Here is a 17,583-nt window from a genome sequence, read left to right on the forward strand (position 1 = left end):
CCCGTTCCGGGGAACCAGAACGGCCTGTTCTGATTTCAGAACGGCCATTCTGGGGTACAGATTTTAAGCCCCCTTGATTGGTTCGGAACGGCCCGTTCTTATCTAGAACGGCCCGTTCCAACCTATATTTTTTTAGGCTTTTTAGAAGCCCAGAACGGCCCGTTCTGATTGAGAACGGCCCGTTCCAGACTTGGGAACGGCCCGTTCCGGGCCACTAAAAAATTGGTTTGGGCCTTTGGGCCCTCTGATGTCCTATCTTGTTATTTGTATGCCCCCCGGACGAAATTGGGTGTCTACAACTGCCCCTCTTTACTTGTCCTTTGGAATAGCTGTGTTTCTTTTCCAAAGGCAAGTAAAGACGTAGACATTTCGTCCGGGTCTTCTTCCCGTATCTATGTTGGTGCTTCTGCGTTGCTTCCCTTGGACAGGTGTATTTGCTCGTATCCTCACCCTTTAGAGCAGTTGAGCATTGATTGCGTACTCAAGGTTGATAAACTGTACACCTGATCTTCAGTCTTCGAGTAGAAGCTCCATTGTTTCTCTTATGATAATGTGTGCCTTTATTTGTTGCTTGTTGAAGAGGGAGTATATTATGAGCTCAGCCTCTCCAGGCTGGACTGATATTTAGGGCTTCAGCCGGCCCACAGGTGGGAGCTCGATGGCAATCCCGATTTTGACTTTGAAGAACTCGGCGGTACCCTCATTGTCATTCACTGATTTGAGAGGCTCAACGGCGGCTCTCGATCAAGTTGTGCTGATTTTTAAGGCTTCAACGAACCTATGGTGGGAGATCGACGGCGGTCCCGATTTTAACTTTGAGGAACTCAGCGGTACCCTCGTTGTCGTAGTATTTTCGTAGCCTCTGCAGGCCGTAGTATTTTCGTAGCCTCTTCAGGCCATAGTATTTTCGTAGCCTCTTTAGGCCGTAGTATTTTCGTAGCCTCTCCAGGCCGTAGTATTTTCGTAGCCTCTTCAGGCCATAGTATTTTCGTAGCCTCTTCAGGCCGTAGTATTTTCGTAGCCTCTATAGGCCGTAGTATTTTCGTAGCCTCTATAGGCCGTAGTATTTTCGTAGCCTCTACAGGCCGTAGTATTTTTGTAGCCTCTTCAGGCCGTAGTATTTTCGTAGCCTCTTCAGGCCGTAGTATTTTTGTAGCCTCTTCAGGCCGTAGTATTTTCGTAGCCTCTTCAGGCCGTAGTATTTTCGTAGCCTCTTCAGGCCGTAGTATTTTCATAGCCTCTCCAGGCCGTCTGCTGGTGTTGATGATGTGATTGCCCCTTGACGAGGATTGTTGATAAGTGGTGCCCTTGTGTTGGTGGGCAAAGGAGTAGATGGTTGACAGAGATTCTGGTGTTGCCCCTGCCATGTGAGTATTGTGATGCCTCTCCAGGCGAAATGCTGAGTCCTTTTGATTCATTGATTGTTGTGGAATGAAAGACTGCCCCTAAGTGGATGGGCAGGAGATGTTTGTTGTGCCCCTGTGTTGGTGGGCAGAGAAGTGGATGGCTGGCGGGGATTCCAGTGTTGCCCCTACCACGTGAGTATTGTGATGCCTCTCCAGGCGCTGCTTGTGATAGATTTTTTTTTGAAGTTCATTTTTGTTTAGCTTCGGCTCTTTCATGTTTGAAGCTTTCCTTTTTCTGCTATTTTTATAAATGCTTCGACTTTTTTCAACATGTATGAAGCTTGCCTTTTTCTGTTGTTTTTTTATCTTTTGTTGTCATCATTGGTGGAGGGATCACATGATGATGTTATTTGTTGAATCTTTATTGATGAGTGTTATTTTGGAAGCCACTCCTGGCTTTGGTTAGGAAGTCATTCCTGGTCTTGGCATTCTCTTAGATCATCCTTCATTCGGTTGAGGAGTAGGGCGCGATGGCCTCTTCATGCTTATAGGCTTTCTTGTTTGATCGTTGAGCTTTTATGAATGCTTCGACCTCTTGATTCCTCCAGCAAGTGATGGATAGACACACACAAAGAATGCAAGAATGCAAAAAAAAAATGCAAAGCAGAAGTGGATTGGATTTTTTTCAAATTTCTTTTTTTTAAATGAACTTATACCCTTTTGTGCACGCTTGTGCCATATGCATGTTATGCAGTGATGCTTCTATGCTAATGCTTAAAATGCAAATTTATTTTTACTTTCAAGAAATTAATTTATGCGCATTGATCAATGACATGGACTGTTAGCCTTTAGCCCTGTCGAATTCAGTGTTGCTTCTTGAACCTGAGGTTTGTGTAGTTCTGCCCTCTTGCTTGTACCGAATATGATATGTTAGCTCTTAGATTAGGTGTACCTAGACTCTGTTCTAGGACACCTCCATCTTCTCCTTGTGAGTTTTCACTGTGCATACTCCGTGTATCTCTCAAATTTATCTTAATGCCATATAGGTCAAGAGGAAAGAGAGGAAGAGGATACATATATATTTTTTGTAAAAGTTTTGGTAGAAAGGATTTTTTTCAAAAATGGTTTATAGAAGAATGGTTGGCCGAGGTAGGCTAGTGGTTTAGGCTGATGACCAAGCACATTCAAAGTGAGAAAATCATTTTCTGCGTTAGCTTATTATTTCCTTCAAAGTTAAGCGATGACTTGGGATTGCATATTGATTAAATGATCTTCTCGAGCCGCCTTTCAGTTTTCAGCTCGGGATGCTACTTTGTCCTAACTTTTTCCTAGGTTACTTGAGATGTGTTCCCTAGCGGACATTTTCTTTTGATCCTTACTTTTGCCTAGGCTACCCTTTTTGTTTGTGAGTCTCCTAGCGGACCTTGCCCTAATTTTTGCGCAGCCCCCTTAGTGGGTTTCCTGCCAGGCTTTTGTCTTTGCAGCATTTGTGATCATCTTTCATTCATTCATTAAAGGGGAATGCCCCTTGCACTGATTTCATTTGGACTTTTATCCACAAGTCATGCCCAATTCGATTGATCTTTATGTGTTTTTTTTTTTTGCGTATTAAGCCATTGTTTCTGACGACGTCCTTATTTCAAATGTACTTGTTCATTTAAGGTTTGATGACGAGGCTTAGAGTAGATAAAAGGGAGAAGAGAAATGAAGTAGAAAAGTGTATGGCATTAAAATATAATTGTCAATTTACACGTGCCCATTTAATGTAGCTTGAGGGCCCGGGCATGCCCTAAGTTCGTGATTCGTACACAAAGGAAAAGAAGGAGGTTGCCCCTTAGAGAGGCTTAGGTCATCTAACTGTAGAGCTAGTCCTTCACTTGCTTGGATGTGGCGCTTCAGAAGATTTTGTGTAGAGGGAGGGCCTTTGGCTTCTTCTCTCATGAAGGTTTTCTCAACCCATATCTTTCCTGAGATGTAGGAAGAGGTAGAAGCGATGATAGAGCTTTCTATGAAATCTCGAGAGGAACGTTCAAGCTGTCTCTCAATTTTCAGCTCGAACAGACAGTGTTTTTTTTTTTTATTATTTATTTATTTTTATTTTTTTTGCCTAGAACGCCCTTTGCGGGTTTTCATTCTAGCAGCTTCTTAACAAGCAATGCTTCTTTCTTGTTGAAATCACCTTTCGAGAAAGCTCTAATCGTTTTGCCTCAGTGTTTGAGAGATTCGTCATCCTCAGGTTCTTACAACTCGCTAGGAGTGTCGGTTCGTCCATCCCTATTCCGCCTAGATTTCACGGTTGCACGACACGGCTTTGTCCTCTTAGGGCATCTTGATGATTTACCCTAAACTCTTTATGCACGGTTTGCTTCCATTACTTCCGACTAACGCACATAGGTTAATTTCCCTTTTTATTCTCATTTATTCTTTTTCAAGGAGGGATATGCTCTAAATGAATGTAATGCAGAATGTATAAAAAGTTGAGAATAATAAATATCAGTCTCATTGATTTATTTATATGTGAATGCTCAAATAGATTTTGACAGTATTAAGTGAGAGTCTATATTAGATTCTAAGAAAACTTACTTTAAAAAACATATCAAAGCAAGTGCCCCACTATAGTATTTTTTAAAATCGATTTGGGCTTTTTTTTAGAGCACAGGTACTGTCGTATATTAGAGCATTCACTTCTCTTAACTTTCTATACATACTGCAACCTAATCCTCCTTAGCTAATAAAATAAAATGAATGAAATTAATGAGCTAATCTAGAATGCATGTCATCTTTTTTTTTGCCTAATCTTTATCATGTTTCTATTATTTAAAAGGGAATGATGCATGGTAAATAAGAGACTTCTTTTATTGATTTTTTTTTTACAAAAAGGAAACTATCTATATGATGTTAATGGAATGCTGACCTAAGAATGTACGAAGGGGTATAAAATTTTTATTATTATTTTTATTATTTTATTATTATCTATTTGCTCATTTTAAAATTCCAATCCACTCTTATTAGAAGAAATAGTACAAACAAATGCACACACACATGCTCAATCAATGTACACCCACGAACGATTGTGTTCAAATCCTTGGTCTGTGGTCCCTGTCAAGAAAAGTGTGTGGTATAGGACGGTTCTAATCTCACTGGTCTTTAAGGCCCCCAAGGTGCCCCCATTACAGGGACCCAGTATCTCTGTCGCCGTCACCTGGCAAACTCTAAGGTCTGTCACAGTATTTCAGGCTAGAGTAACCGGTTATCACCTTGAGTGTGATTTCCGACAAGGCTCGCAGGCTCTAAGGCCAAACTTGGGCCGGTCGTACTTCAACCACTCCCTATGGTTAATACCCTCATGCCCCCGGGTGTAGAGGGAACTGTTGTGTGCAAAGATTTGTGTACAATTTTATTTCAAATAGGTGCGGAATTTAAATAAGCAAACAGATATCAAAGCCAAACAAAGAAAACAAACAAGGTAAAGGGGAAAAATATTTAAATTATTATTTTTTTATTTTATTAACTTCATCAATTAAATGGGTCTGACCCTCTTTAAACGTCCCCAGTGGAGTCGCCATCTGTCGCAACCCGAAAATTTCCGATCTTGCGACCTATGGTTTAGACATCCTTTTAGAGATCTCATCAATTAAGGAATGCCCAAACACCAGACTAATCCTTAATTAATGGTTTTGAAAATAGGTTCATGGAGTCGCCACCAATATTTTACTCAAAACATTGGAAAAAGAAAAGGTTTTTAAAAGTCCAATAATGGCCTTGATAACCAGAATTGGGTTCGGGGGTCGGTTACGTGTAGGGAAGGTATTAAGCACCCCTACAACGCCCTTAATCGGTACCCTATGACGAAGTTTAACATTATAAATAATAATAATATAAATATTAAATCCCCTTTTATTGATGACTATTTACATGCTTGAAATTTAAATTAAACAATTGACTCTAAAATATCTACATGGTTATTTTTATTATAACAATGTAAAATAAAAGAAGAGAAAGATAAAACAAGAGATTGATGAGTAATACCTCGTAACAAGCTTTATTGGATCTTCAACTATGGGGATTTTAGGTGCTTTGTGGCAACCTTTCACACTACAATAAGCCTCACAAAACTCAAGAAGTACAATAGGAGAGAGAGAGAGAAAAAAGGAGAAATTTCGAGCTCTATGGAGATTTGGACGAAATTTTGGAGGTCCCCCAAACTGTTGGCCGAGATTCTCTATTTATAGGCATCAGATGTGGGCCGGAACGGCCCGTTCTGGATTCGGAACGGCCATTTCCGGATCCGAACGTTATGCAGTACATTTGCACCCTAGAACGTCCCGTTTTGAAACCAGAACGACCCATTCCGGGGAACCAGAACGGCCTGTTCTGATTTCAGAACGGCCGTTCTGGGGTACAGATTTTAAGCCCCCTTGATTGGTTCGGAACAGCCCGTTCTTGTCTAGAACGGCCCGTTCCAACCTATATTTTTTTAGGCTTTTTAGAAGCCCAGAACGGCCCGTTCTGATTGAGAACGGCCCGTTCCGGACTTGGGAACGGCCCGTTCCGGGCCACTAAAAAATTGGTTTGGGCCTTTGGGCCCTCTGATGTCCTATCTTGTTATTTGTATGCCCCCCGGACGAAATTGGGTGTTTACACCGAATATGATATGTTAACCCTTAGATCAGGTGTACCTAGACTCTGTTCTAGGACACCTCCATCTTCTCCTTGTGAGTGTTCACTGTGCATACTCCGTGTATCTCTCAAATTTATCTTAATGTCATATAGGTCAAGAGGAAAGAGAGGAAGAGGATATATACATTTTTTTTTTTGCAGAAGTTTGTTAGAAAGGATTTTTTTTCAAAAATAATTTTAGAAGAATGGCTGGTCGAGGTAGGCTAGTGGTTTAGGCTGATGAACAAGCACATTCAAAGTGAGGAAATCATTTTCTACATTGGCTTATTATTTCCTTCAAAGCTAAGCGATGACTTAGGATTACGTATCGATTAAATGATCTTCCCGGGTCGCCTAGCTCGAGATGCTGCTTTGTCCTAATTTTTGTCTAGGCTACCCTTTTTGTTTGTGGCACTAGTGCAAAAAAGGGTATTTACGTCACCCAATTTACGTCGGAAACAGTAAACACCGACGTTGTAAAAACGCGGTGGCAGTTTCGTAATTAAGTGGAGACTAATTTACGTCGGACCCCCCCTAGTCTGACATAAATGTGGGAATTAACGTCGCAGTCTCATAGTGCGACGTAAATTTACGTCGGACTAGAGGGGGTCTGACGTAAATTTACGTTGGAACCCCTCTAGTCTGACGTAAATTTACGTCGGAACAACGAAACCCGACGTAAAAAATGGCCCTATATTCCCCACCTTTGTATTTTCCATTCCCGCGCTCACAATTTACAAACAACCCCTCTCATTTTCTCTGAATTTCTGAGTCTCCCACTACGTTTATTGCTACATTCAACCTATCCAAGTCTCTAAGTGTCTGCACGTTGGTCGTTTGAGGTTAGTTTGTTGTCCCCGTAATTATTTTGTTTTTTTTTGCTATTTGTTCCGCTGGAACGGCCCGTTCTCCTTTTAGAACGGGCCGTTCTCCTTGCAGAACAGGCCGTTCTCCTTGCAGAACGGGTCGTTCTGCAAAGAGAACGGCCCGTTCTGCTGGAAATTTGTTGTTGTAATTTTTTGATCTGGAATGGCCCGTTCTAGTTTCAGTACGGGCCGTTCCAGATGCATTAAAGAAGAGACTTTTTTAGGCATTGACCTTTAGTTTACCATCGATTTTTTAGGGTTGTAGTTTAGGTTAGAAAATTTATGAATAACTGAGTCAATAGTTAATTTGTGTTAATATATAGATAATGAATCGAAGTTGGATGAATGCAAGTCGCATTAGTCAAGAGTATAGAAATGGAGTTGAAGAGTTCTTACAATTTGCAAGAGAAAATGGGAAACCCATCAAAGGGGCATATTATTGTCCATGTGTTCGATGTTTGAATCAGATACGTCAAGAAGTTGGAGAAATACGTGATCACCTGTTTATATATGGTATTGTGAAGAGTTATACAGTATGGACATGGCACGGAGAAATATTAGACATTCCAACAGTGTCAACAACTGAAAATTTTGAAGGGATGGGCGATAACTTAGAAGAGATGATACGTGATGTTGGTGAAGAAAATTTTGAAAGAGCACATGTGTATGATACCTTAAAGTCTGATTTTGAGCAACCATTGTACCCAGGATGCAGTATGTTTACAAGATTATCAGCAACTTTAAAATTGTTTAGTTTAAAAGCAAGAAATGGCTGGACTGATAAAAGTTTCACAGAATTGTTGGAGTTATTGAAGGAGATGCTTCCAGAAGATAACACATTACCTAATCGCAACTATGAGGCAAAAAAGATACTATGTCCAATGGGTTTGGAGTATAAGAAGATATACGCGTGCCCTAATGATTGCATATTGTATACAAATGATTTTGCTACACTGAAAGTGTGTCCCACATGTGGATTGTCGCGGTTCAAAAAGAAAACTGATGGAAGTAATGGTGAGGAAGAAATAGAGGGTCCCCCTGCTAAGGTCTTATGGTATTTGCCAATAATACCTAGGTTTAAAAGATTGTTTGCCATTAAAGAGGATGCAAAAAACCTCACATGGCATGAAAATGGTAGAAAATGTGACAACTTTCTTCGACATCCAGCTGATTCTCCGCAATGGAAGAGGATTGATGAAACATTTCCAGAATTTGGTGCAGAGTCAAGAAACTTGAGAATTGGTTTAGCTACAGATGGCATGAATCCTTATGGGAACTTAAGTAGTAAACACAGTTCATGGCCAGTTTTGTTGGTCATTTATAATTTGCCTCCTTGGCTATGCATGAAGAGAAAATATATTATGTTGTCTATGATGATATCAGGTCCCCGACAACCAGGAAATGACATAGATGTGTATCTTAGTCCATTGATTGATGACTTGAAAATGTTATGGGACACAGGAGTGGAGGTGTTTGATGCATATCGTGAAGAAAAATTTACTATGCGTGCAATGTTATTTTGCACAATAAATGATTTTCCAGCATATGGTAACTTGAGTGGGTATAGTGTGAAGGGTCATTATGCATGTCCTATATGTGAAGAAAACACAAGTTATACCCAATTGAAACATGGGCAAAAGACTGCGTACACTAGGCATCGTAAGTTTCTTGTTCGTAGTCATCCATACCGTAGATTGAAGAAAGCATTCAATGGAAGTCAAGAGGATGAAATTGCCTCCACACCGCGCAATGGTGAAGAAGTATATCAACGGGTGAAGAACATTAACATTGTGTTCGGAAAGACGCAAAAGAAGTCAACTGAGAGAAATATCTGGAAGAAACGATCAATATTCTTTAATCTTCCTTACTGGTGCAAGTTAGATGTTAGACACTGCATAGATGTGATGCATGTGGAGAAAAATGTTTGTGATAGTGTAATTGGGACATTGCTAAACATCAAAGGAAAGACTAAAGATGGAGTGAAAGCACGACAAGATTTGGTGGACATGGGTATACATTCTGAGTTGCATCCTCAGTCTATTGGAAGACGCACTTACTTGCCTCCAGCTTGTCATACTCTATCAAAGAAAGAAAAAAAAAGCTTTTGTGGGTGCTTAAGCAGTGTGAAAGTTCCACAAGGGTACTCCTCAAATGTGAAGAGTCTGGTGTCTATGCAAGATTTGAAGTTGATTGGTTTAAAGTCTCACGATTGTCATGTGTTAATGCAACAACTTTTGCCTGTGGCTATTCGTAACATTTTACCATCTTCTGTTAGAGTTGCTATTACTCGATTGTTTAACTAATTTTGATTATTTCTTTATGATTTTATCAATCGTGGTAAGGAGGTCATGAGAGAACCTCATGTTCATGATGCCAATATCGCAGAAGCTGAGGATGATCCCATATATCTAAGCTTCTAATCAAATTACCACGAATAAAGAAGCATCCAATTCAATTGCAGTGGGACATTAGAGTTTTTGGAGTTGATAGCTCTGATGTTCCACTATACATATCTCTGCCTGATGCATTAGAGATTGTTGGGGGAAACTACATGTTAAATATATCTGTCATACAGTTGTGGGCCATGTAAGTCATATTTTCTTTTATGAGTCTAAATTTACAATAATTACATTTAACTTATAATAATTATTTGTGTTAGGTACATGGACAAATTGAGTGTGGAGCAAGCACAAGCAGAAGTATATGGATTTATTGAGCCTCAATCCATCCAAAAATCAGGAAACACTCAGGTCCAGATCCAACAATATATGCAAACATGGATGAGTGACTCAAGAAGACATATATACATGGCTCCATACATTGACGGGTTAGTTTTTTAATTGGTTTTTTAATCATGGTAATTTTTTAACTGATTTGTTTGTCATACAATGTAGGTCTCATTGGCAGTTAATGGTAATCATTCCTAAGGAATATACCGTGGTGTGGTTTTGTTCACTTCATCGAAAACCAAGCCATGAAATTAAAAGCCAATTACATGGGTAACTAAAATTTTTTCATTATGTTTTAAAACTAATTATATATATTGGCTAACATTTGTTTTTATTTCAATTAATTAGAATCGTGTCTGGAGCTAATATATTAAGTGGAAGAGCCAGATCATCAAAGTCATTGCATTTCATATACCCTAAGGTTAGCAAATAAATTCATACAATCAATAATATTTAAATTTATTGACTTTGGAATTAATAGTTATTTGTTTCTCATTTTAGTGTAATAAGCAACAAGACTCGTTTGAATGTGGCTATTACATCATGTATTGGATGAAAGCCATAGTTTCTGCGGGTATTATTGATTTTTGGGCGCAGATAATTCATATCAAAATTTATTTAACTATATTTACCTTTAGAATAATTAACATTGCATATTAATGACACTTAAATTACCCTTTCAGGTCTTTCAAGATCCATCTCCATTGCCCGAAGATGAGTTGCTCAAGATAAGAGAACAATGGGCAAATTTTTTTCTAAGTTTAGTTAGTTAGATATTATGTTTATAGTTTGATAGTTAGTTAGATATTATGTTTATAGTTTGATAGTTAGTTAGTTTAGTTAGTTAGATAGCATTGACAAACATGTTTTATAGCTTTTTTAGGATAATAGGATTTACATTGTCATAATTTATGTTTTTTAAGATTTATATATTATTTTCTTTTTGTCATTCAATTTTGAAATACAATTTGAATTTCTATTCTGGACTGCCTGGTTTAGAGTTGGTATTCTGGATTATATTTATATGCAGGTGTTGAGTATATCAATTTACAAACGTTTTTTTAAAAAAAACTCCCACAATTTACGTCGGACATGGCTTTGTCCGACGTAAATTTACGTCGGTCCTCGCAATGACCAACGTAAATTTACGTCGGACAAAGCCATCTCCGACGTAAAATTGTGGCATGATTTTGCCCCATTTTACGTCGGTTTGGAGAAATCCCCGACGTAAATTTACGTCGCCTTTTAGAGGCGACGTAAATTTACGACTCCCGTATTAACGTCAGACCCTTTTTCCGACGTAAAAGGGTCAAAATACACGACGTAAAAGACCCTTTCTGTACTAGTGTGGGTCTCCTAGCGGACCCTTTTTCTTGTTTTGATCCTCATTTTTGCCTAGGCTACCCTTTTTGCTTGTGGGTCTCCTAGCGGACCTTGCCCTAATCTTGGCGTTGCCCTCTTAGTGGGTTTCTTGCAGGGCTTTTATTTTTGCAGCATTTGTGATCATCTTTCACTCCTTCATTAAAGGGGGATGCCCCTTGCACTGATTTTTTTTGGACTTTTATCCACAAGTCATGCCAAGTTTGATTGATCTTTATGTGTTCCTTATTGCATATTAAGCCATTGTTTCTAATGACGTCCTTATTTCAAATGTACTTGTTCATTTAAGGTTTGTTAATGAGGCTTAGAGTAGATAAGAGGGAGAAGAGAAACGAAGTAGAAAAATGTATGGCATTAAAATAGAATTTTCAATCTATACGTGCCCATTTAATGTAGCTCGAGGGCCCGGGCATGCCCCGAGTTCATGATTCATACACAGAGAAATAAAAGGAGATTTCCCCTTAGAGAGGCCTAGGTCATCTGATTGTAGAGCTAGTCCTCCACTTGCTTGGATGTGGCATTTTAGAAGATCTCGTGTAGAGGGAGGTCCTTTGGCTTCTTCTCTCATGAAGGTGTTGTCAACCCATATCCTGAGACTTTCCCAAGAAATAGGAATGGGTAGAAGCGATGATAGAGCTTTCCATGGAGTCTTGCTTCTCAAGAGGAACATTCAAGCTATCTCTCGATTTTCAGCTTGAACAAACATTGCTCTTTTTTTTGTTGCTTAGAATGCCTTTTGCGGGTTTACATTCTAGCAACCTTTTAATAAGCAATGCTTCTCTCTTGTTGAAAGCATCTTTCAAGAAAATTCTATTCACTTTGCCTTAGTGTTTGAGGGATTCATCCTCCTCAGGTTCTCTTTATTAGCTTGCAACTCGTTAGGAGTGTGGATCCATCCATTTATAGTCGTTTCTCCTATTCTGCTTGGATTTCATGGTTGCACGACACGGCTTTATCCTTTTGGGGCAAGAGTTGGCGTCTTAATGATTGTGGAGTTCTTTACCTTAAACTCTTTATGCATGACTTACTTTCCATTATTTTCAACTAACGCACGTAGGTTAATTTCCCTTTTTATTCTCATTTATTCTTTTACAAGGAGGGATATGTTCTAAATGAATGTAATGCAAAATGTAGAGAAAGTTGAGAATAATAAATATCAGTCTCATTGATTTGTTTATTTGCGAATGCTCAAATAGATTTTGACAGTATTAAGCGAGAATCTATATTAGATTCTAAGAAGACTTACTTTAACAAACATATCAAAGCAAGGGTCAAACCATAGTATTTTAAAGATGATTTTGGTTTTTCTTTAAAGCGCAGATACTGTTGTATATTAGAGCATTCACTTTTCTTAACTTTCTATACATACGACAACCTAATCCTCCTTAGCTAATAAAATAAAATGAATGAAATTAATGAGCTAATCTAGAATGCATGTCATTCTTTTGCCTAATCTTTATCATGTTTCTATTATCTAATGGGGAATGATGCATGGTAAAGATGAGATTTTTTTTATTAATTTTTTTTACAAAAAGGAAACTACCTATATGATATTAATGGAATGCTGACCTAAGCATGTACAAAGGGGTATAAAATTTTTATTTTTATTTTTTTATTTTTTATTATCTGTTTGCTTATTTTAAAATTCCAATCCATCTTATTAGAACAAAATAATACAAACAAATGCACACACATGCTCAATCAAAGTACACCCACGAACGATCATGTTCAAACCCTTGGTCTGTGGTTCCTGTCAAGAAAAGTGCATTGTATAGGATGGTTCTAATCTCACTGGTTCTCAAGGCTCCCAAGGTGCCCCCATTATAGGGACCCAGTATCTTTGTCGCCTTCACCTGGCAACCTCTAAGGTCTGTCGCAGTATTTTGGGCTAGAGTAATTGGTTATCACCTTGAGTGTGATTTCCGACAAGGCTCGCAAGCTCCAAGGCCAAACTTGGGCCGGTCATATGTCAACCACTCCCTATGTTTAATACCCTCATGCCCCCGGGTGTAAGGGGAACTGTTGTGTGCAAAGGTTTGTGTACAATTTTTATTCAAACAAATGCAGAATTTAAACAGGCAAACAAATATTAAAGCCAAACAAATAAAACAAACAAAGTAAAGGGGAAAAATATTTAAATTAATTTTTATTTTATTAACTTCAACATTTATATGGACCTGACCCTCTTAAAATGTCCCCAGTGGAGTCGCCATCTGTCGCAACCCGAAAATTTCTGATCTTGCGACGTATGGTTTAGACATCCTTTTGAAAATCTCATCAATTAAGGAATGCACGGATGCTAGACTAATCCTTAATCAATGGTTTTGAAGATAGGTTCATGGAGTCGCCACCAATGTTTTACTCAAAACATTGGAAAAATCAAAAGTTTTTAAAAGTCCAATAATGGCCTTGATAACCAGAATTGGGTTCGGGGGTCGGTTACGTGTAGGGAAGGTATTAAGCACCCCTACAACGCCCTAAATTGGTACCCTATGAAGAAGATAACGTAATAAGAATTAATAGTTTAAATATTTAATCTCCTTTATTAATGATTATTTACATGAAACGGTGAACTCTAAGATATCTACATAATTGCGTTTATTATAGCAATATATAAAATAAAAGAAGAGAAAGATAGAACAAGAGATTGATGAGTAATACCTCGTAGCAAGCTTTATTAGATCTTCAACTATGAAGATTTTAGGTGCTTTGGGGCAACCTTTCACACTACAATATGCCTCACAAAACTCAAGAAATACAATAGGAGAGAGAGAGGAATTTCGAGCTCTAAGGAGTCTTGGACGAAATTTTTGAGGTCTTGAGAACTGTGCCTGAGATTTCTATTTATAGGCATCAGATGTGGGCTAGAACGTCCTGTTCTGGATTCGGAACGGCCTGTTCCAGGGTACAAATTAACACTAAATTTCCTTCCCAGAACGGCCCGTTCCAAACTAGGTTTGTTAGACCTTTTTAACCTCTTGGAACGGCCCGTTCTAGTTTAGGAACGGCCCGTTCCAGACCAAGTTTTTAGGCCTTTTGATTGGTTTGGAACAGCCATTCTGGTCTGGAACGGCCCGTTCCAACCTACAATTTTTAGGCCTTTTAGGAGCCTCGGAACGGCCCGTTCCAATTGAAGAACGACCCGTTTGGACTTGAGAATGGCCCGTTCCAATTTTGGAACGGCCCGTTCTAGGCCACTAAAAATAGTTGATTTGGGCTTTTGGGCCCTCTGATGTCCTATCTTGTTGTTTGTATGCCCCCGGACGAAATTGGGTGTCTACAAGGTATTAAGCACCCCCTACAACGCCCTAAATTGGTACCCTATGATGAAATTAACACGATAAGAATTAATAAATTAAATATTGAATCCCCTTTATTAATGTTTATTTACATGCTTAAAACTATAAATTAAGCAATTAACCCTAAAATATCTACATTATGACGTTTATTATATAAAAAAAAGATAAAGATAAGAAATAAAAGGAAGAGAAGAAGATTGACTAAAATACCTCTTGAACGAGCTTTATTGAATCTTCAAATATTGATAAGGTACTTTGTGGCGACCTTTCACACTACAGTATGTCTCACAAATCTCAAAAAATACAATAGAAGGGAGAGAGATAGAGAATTTTCGTGCTCAAAGGAGTCTTATTCGAAATTTGCCCTGAGAACTGTGCCCGAGTCTTCTATTTATAGGCATCAGAAGGGGGCCAGAACGGCCCGTTTCAGATTCGGAACAGCCCGTTCTGGGATAGTCTGTTATGGGTAAAATAAGATACTGGAACGGCCCGTTCCAAAAGTGAAACGGCCCGTTCTGCGTTCAAATTTTATTTACACAAATCTATTCTGGAATGGCCCGTTCTAAATTAGGGTTTTAGGCCCATTTGATGATTTGGAACAGCCTGTTCTAGTTTTAGAACGGCGCGTTCTTAGCAAGTTTGTTATAGGTAAAATAAGAATGTGGAACGGCCCGTTCTAGGTTCAAATGTTGCTAATAACAACCTATTTTGGAACGGGCCGTTCTGTTTGGGAACAACCCGTTTCGATCTTGGAATAGCCCGTTCTGGGCTATCAGAACCAACTTATTTAGGCTTTAGGTCTTCTGATGTCATGTCCTGTTGTTTCCATGCTTCGGGAGCTCCTTTCCTTGATAATAAACGTCTATTCCATTGCTTTTGTGATCCCGGATGAAATTAGGTGTCTATAGTTGGTATATTATTAAAAAGTGTGGGTGTAGACTATAATGACACACAAAATATGTTGTTAAATCTCATTCAAAATCAACTCTAAAATTGTGTGTAACTATATGTCAAATAGACATATACCTACATATATTGTACCTATAGTGACACTTTTTGTATGTCACTATATGTAACATTTCTTATAGTGCCCTTACCTGGATAAGCAAAAAATGAAGCTAGAGCAGAATCTGACTGATCTCCTTCTCTTGGTTCTCCTTGGTCTCTAGAGAGTGTGTCCAGAAACAGTGTCAAAGTGCTCTATTTATAGATTTTAGGAGTCTCCAGAACAGTCCGTTCTGGACTCATTTGTCATGCATAAATTTCACATTCAGAACGGCCTATTCCAAAACTAGAACGGCCCGTTCTGAGATCACATTTTACCTACAACGGCCATATCTGAAACGGCCTGTTCTGGCTTCGCATTTTACTCATAGAATCATGTGTTGGAATGACCTGTTCCAGTCTAGTCTTTGTAGGCCATTTTAGTAGTCTGGAACAGCCCGTTCCAGTTTGAGAACGGTCCGTTCTAGGCTACTAAAAATAAAATATTATCCAAAAATAATTTTCATAAATATTTATTATTAAAATACTAATAATTATTAAAAACTTTTAAAACATCCTATAAAACCCATTAAAATAACTATAAGAAAATAATCTTCATAAATATCAAAATAAATAATAATTAACTATTATACTAGTAGAAAATTCGAGATGTTACATTGATTCTACTACTTCTCTTGTATCTGCCACTTCTGCTGAGGATGATGTCACGTCTCAGAACACTTTCAGTTTTTCCAAGGATCAATATCAAGCATTATTGGCCTTGCTTCAACAGTCACAAGATTTCTCTCCCTCTGTTAACAATGCTCACAAGTTCTATGAGCACTCCAGGTATCAACTTGTTCCAATCCTCTTGGATTCTTGATAGTCGTGTTACTGACCACGTTTTCCCTTCAAAATCATATTTCTCTTCTTTGGTTTCTATAAAACCTGTTTCAGTTAAATTGCCTAACAACCAATATGTTTTTGCTAGCTATTCTGGTACTATTCACCTTGGAAATCTTACTCTTTATAATGCATTATATGTTCCTGATTTTTTTGTTCACCTTATCTCCATTCAAAAACTTGTTACTACTCTCAATTGCATTGTTATTTTTTGTGAATATGACTGTATAATTGTGTAGAGACATACCTTCAAGATGATTGGAGCAACTAAACAACAATCTGGCTTGTTTCAACTCTTACAACACAACGATTCACTTGTTTTTTCTACTACTAGCAACAATTTTACCACTGTTTTAGCAACTACTCTTAATGATAACTTTACTAAATCTACATCTGTATGACATGCAAAATTAGGACATCCTTCAAATAAAGTTTTTCAGACATTGTCTTCCCAATATACTTCAATAAAATTTCCTTTAGTTCATGTTTGTGACATATGTTCTTTTGCCAAACAAAAGAAATTACCTTTTCCTGATAGCACTAGTATTACCAATTTCTTTTTTGAACTTATACATGTGGATATTTGGAGACCACTTGTTGTTTCATCCATTGAAGGTTACAAGTATTTTTTAACTATAGTTAATCGTTTCACATGGATTCATTTGTTAAAATCTAAGCAGGAAGTCAAATCTTTATTGCAAAAGAGTTACTTATAAAAATAAGCATAAAATAGCTTTTTTTCTTTTAAAGAAAAAGAAGTTAAGACAAACACAAAAAAAAAATGTTTATTTTATTTTTAAAAACACTTTGTAAGAATTTTTTTAAAAAATAAACAAATCCAAAATCTTACCAAGATAGAGAAAGGATGTTGATAAGAGAATCTAAATTCAAATGCAAAAGGGAGAAGAAATTGTGTATGCACAAGTAATTATGTTGGATTTATTGCTTCTTTTAAGTTGGTAGGTGGTGATAATAGTGTCCATTGCAGGTAGTAGAAATGTAAATACTAAGTGAAAGGAGAATGAAGTAACAAAAAAAACTTCTTGTTCAACAACAAAGCAATAGAGGTGTTGCTTTAGATGCAACAGATGTTTAGATGTAATGGATTCAACTCAACATGGAAAAAAAATTACCAAACAAGCGGGTGTGACGTTTCGTCGAGAAGTAGACATTTATTAGGTGTCCAAACAGTAAACCAAACATGTCCTAAGTCAAGAATCGATCGCTCATGAGAAAGTGATTTTTCTTTAATACGAAATTAATATAAATTGTAAAAAATTTAAGGTTTAATTATGTTTTTATCCTTAAATATTGTAATTGTGTAATTTTGATCCTAAAATTTTAATTGAGTAATTTTAATCTTTAAAAGATATAAGTATGTGATTTTAGTTCCTTAATTTTTAATTGAATAATTTTA

General features: G+C 37.7%; 1 protein-coding gene across 2 annotated transcripts; it reads left to right on the top strand.

Moving 5' to 3' along the window:
* The first annotated feature begins 6,804 nt into the window (after positions 1-6,804).
* LOC145954352 (uncharacterized) lies at positions 6,805-10,630 on the top strand. 2 transcript variants are annotated; one of them, XM_083068390.1, is made up of 5 exons: positions 6,805-9,457; positions 9,531-9,698; positions 9,779-9,870; positions 9,949-10,021; positions 10,102-10,630. In XM_083068390.1, exon 1 carries the CDS (start codon positions 7,198-7,200, stop codon positions 9,172-9,174), a length of 1,977 nt encoding a protein of 658 aa, XP_082924516.1. In that variant the 5' UTR covers positions 6,805-7,197; the 3' UTR covers positions 9,175-9,457; positions 9,531-9,698; positions 9,779-9,870; positions 9,949-10,021; positions 10,102-10,630. The 2 variants fall into 2 exon arrangements, with proteins under 2 accessions (XP_082924516.1, XP_082924515.1); XM_083068389.1 differs by having other exon boundaries at positions 9,531-9,870.
* Positions 10,631-17,583: the final 6,953 nt, after the last annotated feature.

Source organism: Cajanus cajan, chromosome 2, assembly GCF_000230855.2.
Source record: "Cajanus cajan strain Asha chromosome 2, NIPB_CcT2T_4, whole genome shotgun sequence".
NCBI lineage: Eukaryota > Viridiplantae > Streptophyta > Magnoliopsida > Fabales > Fabaceae > Cajanus > Cajanus cajan.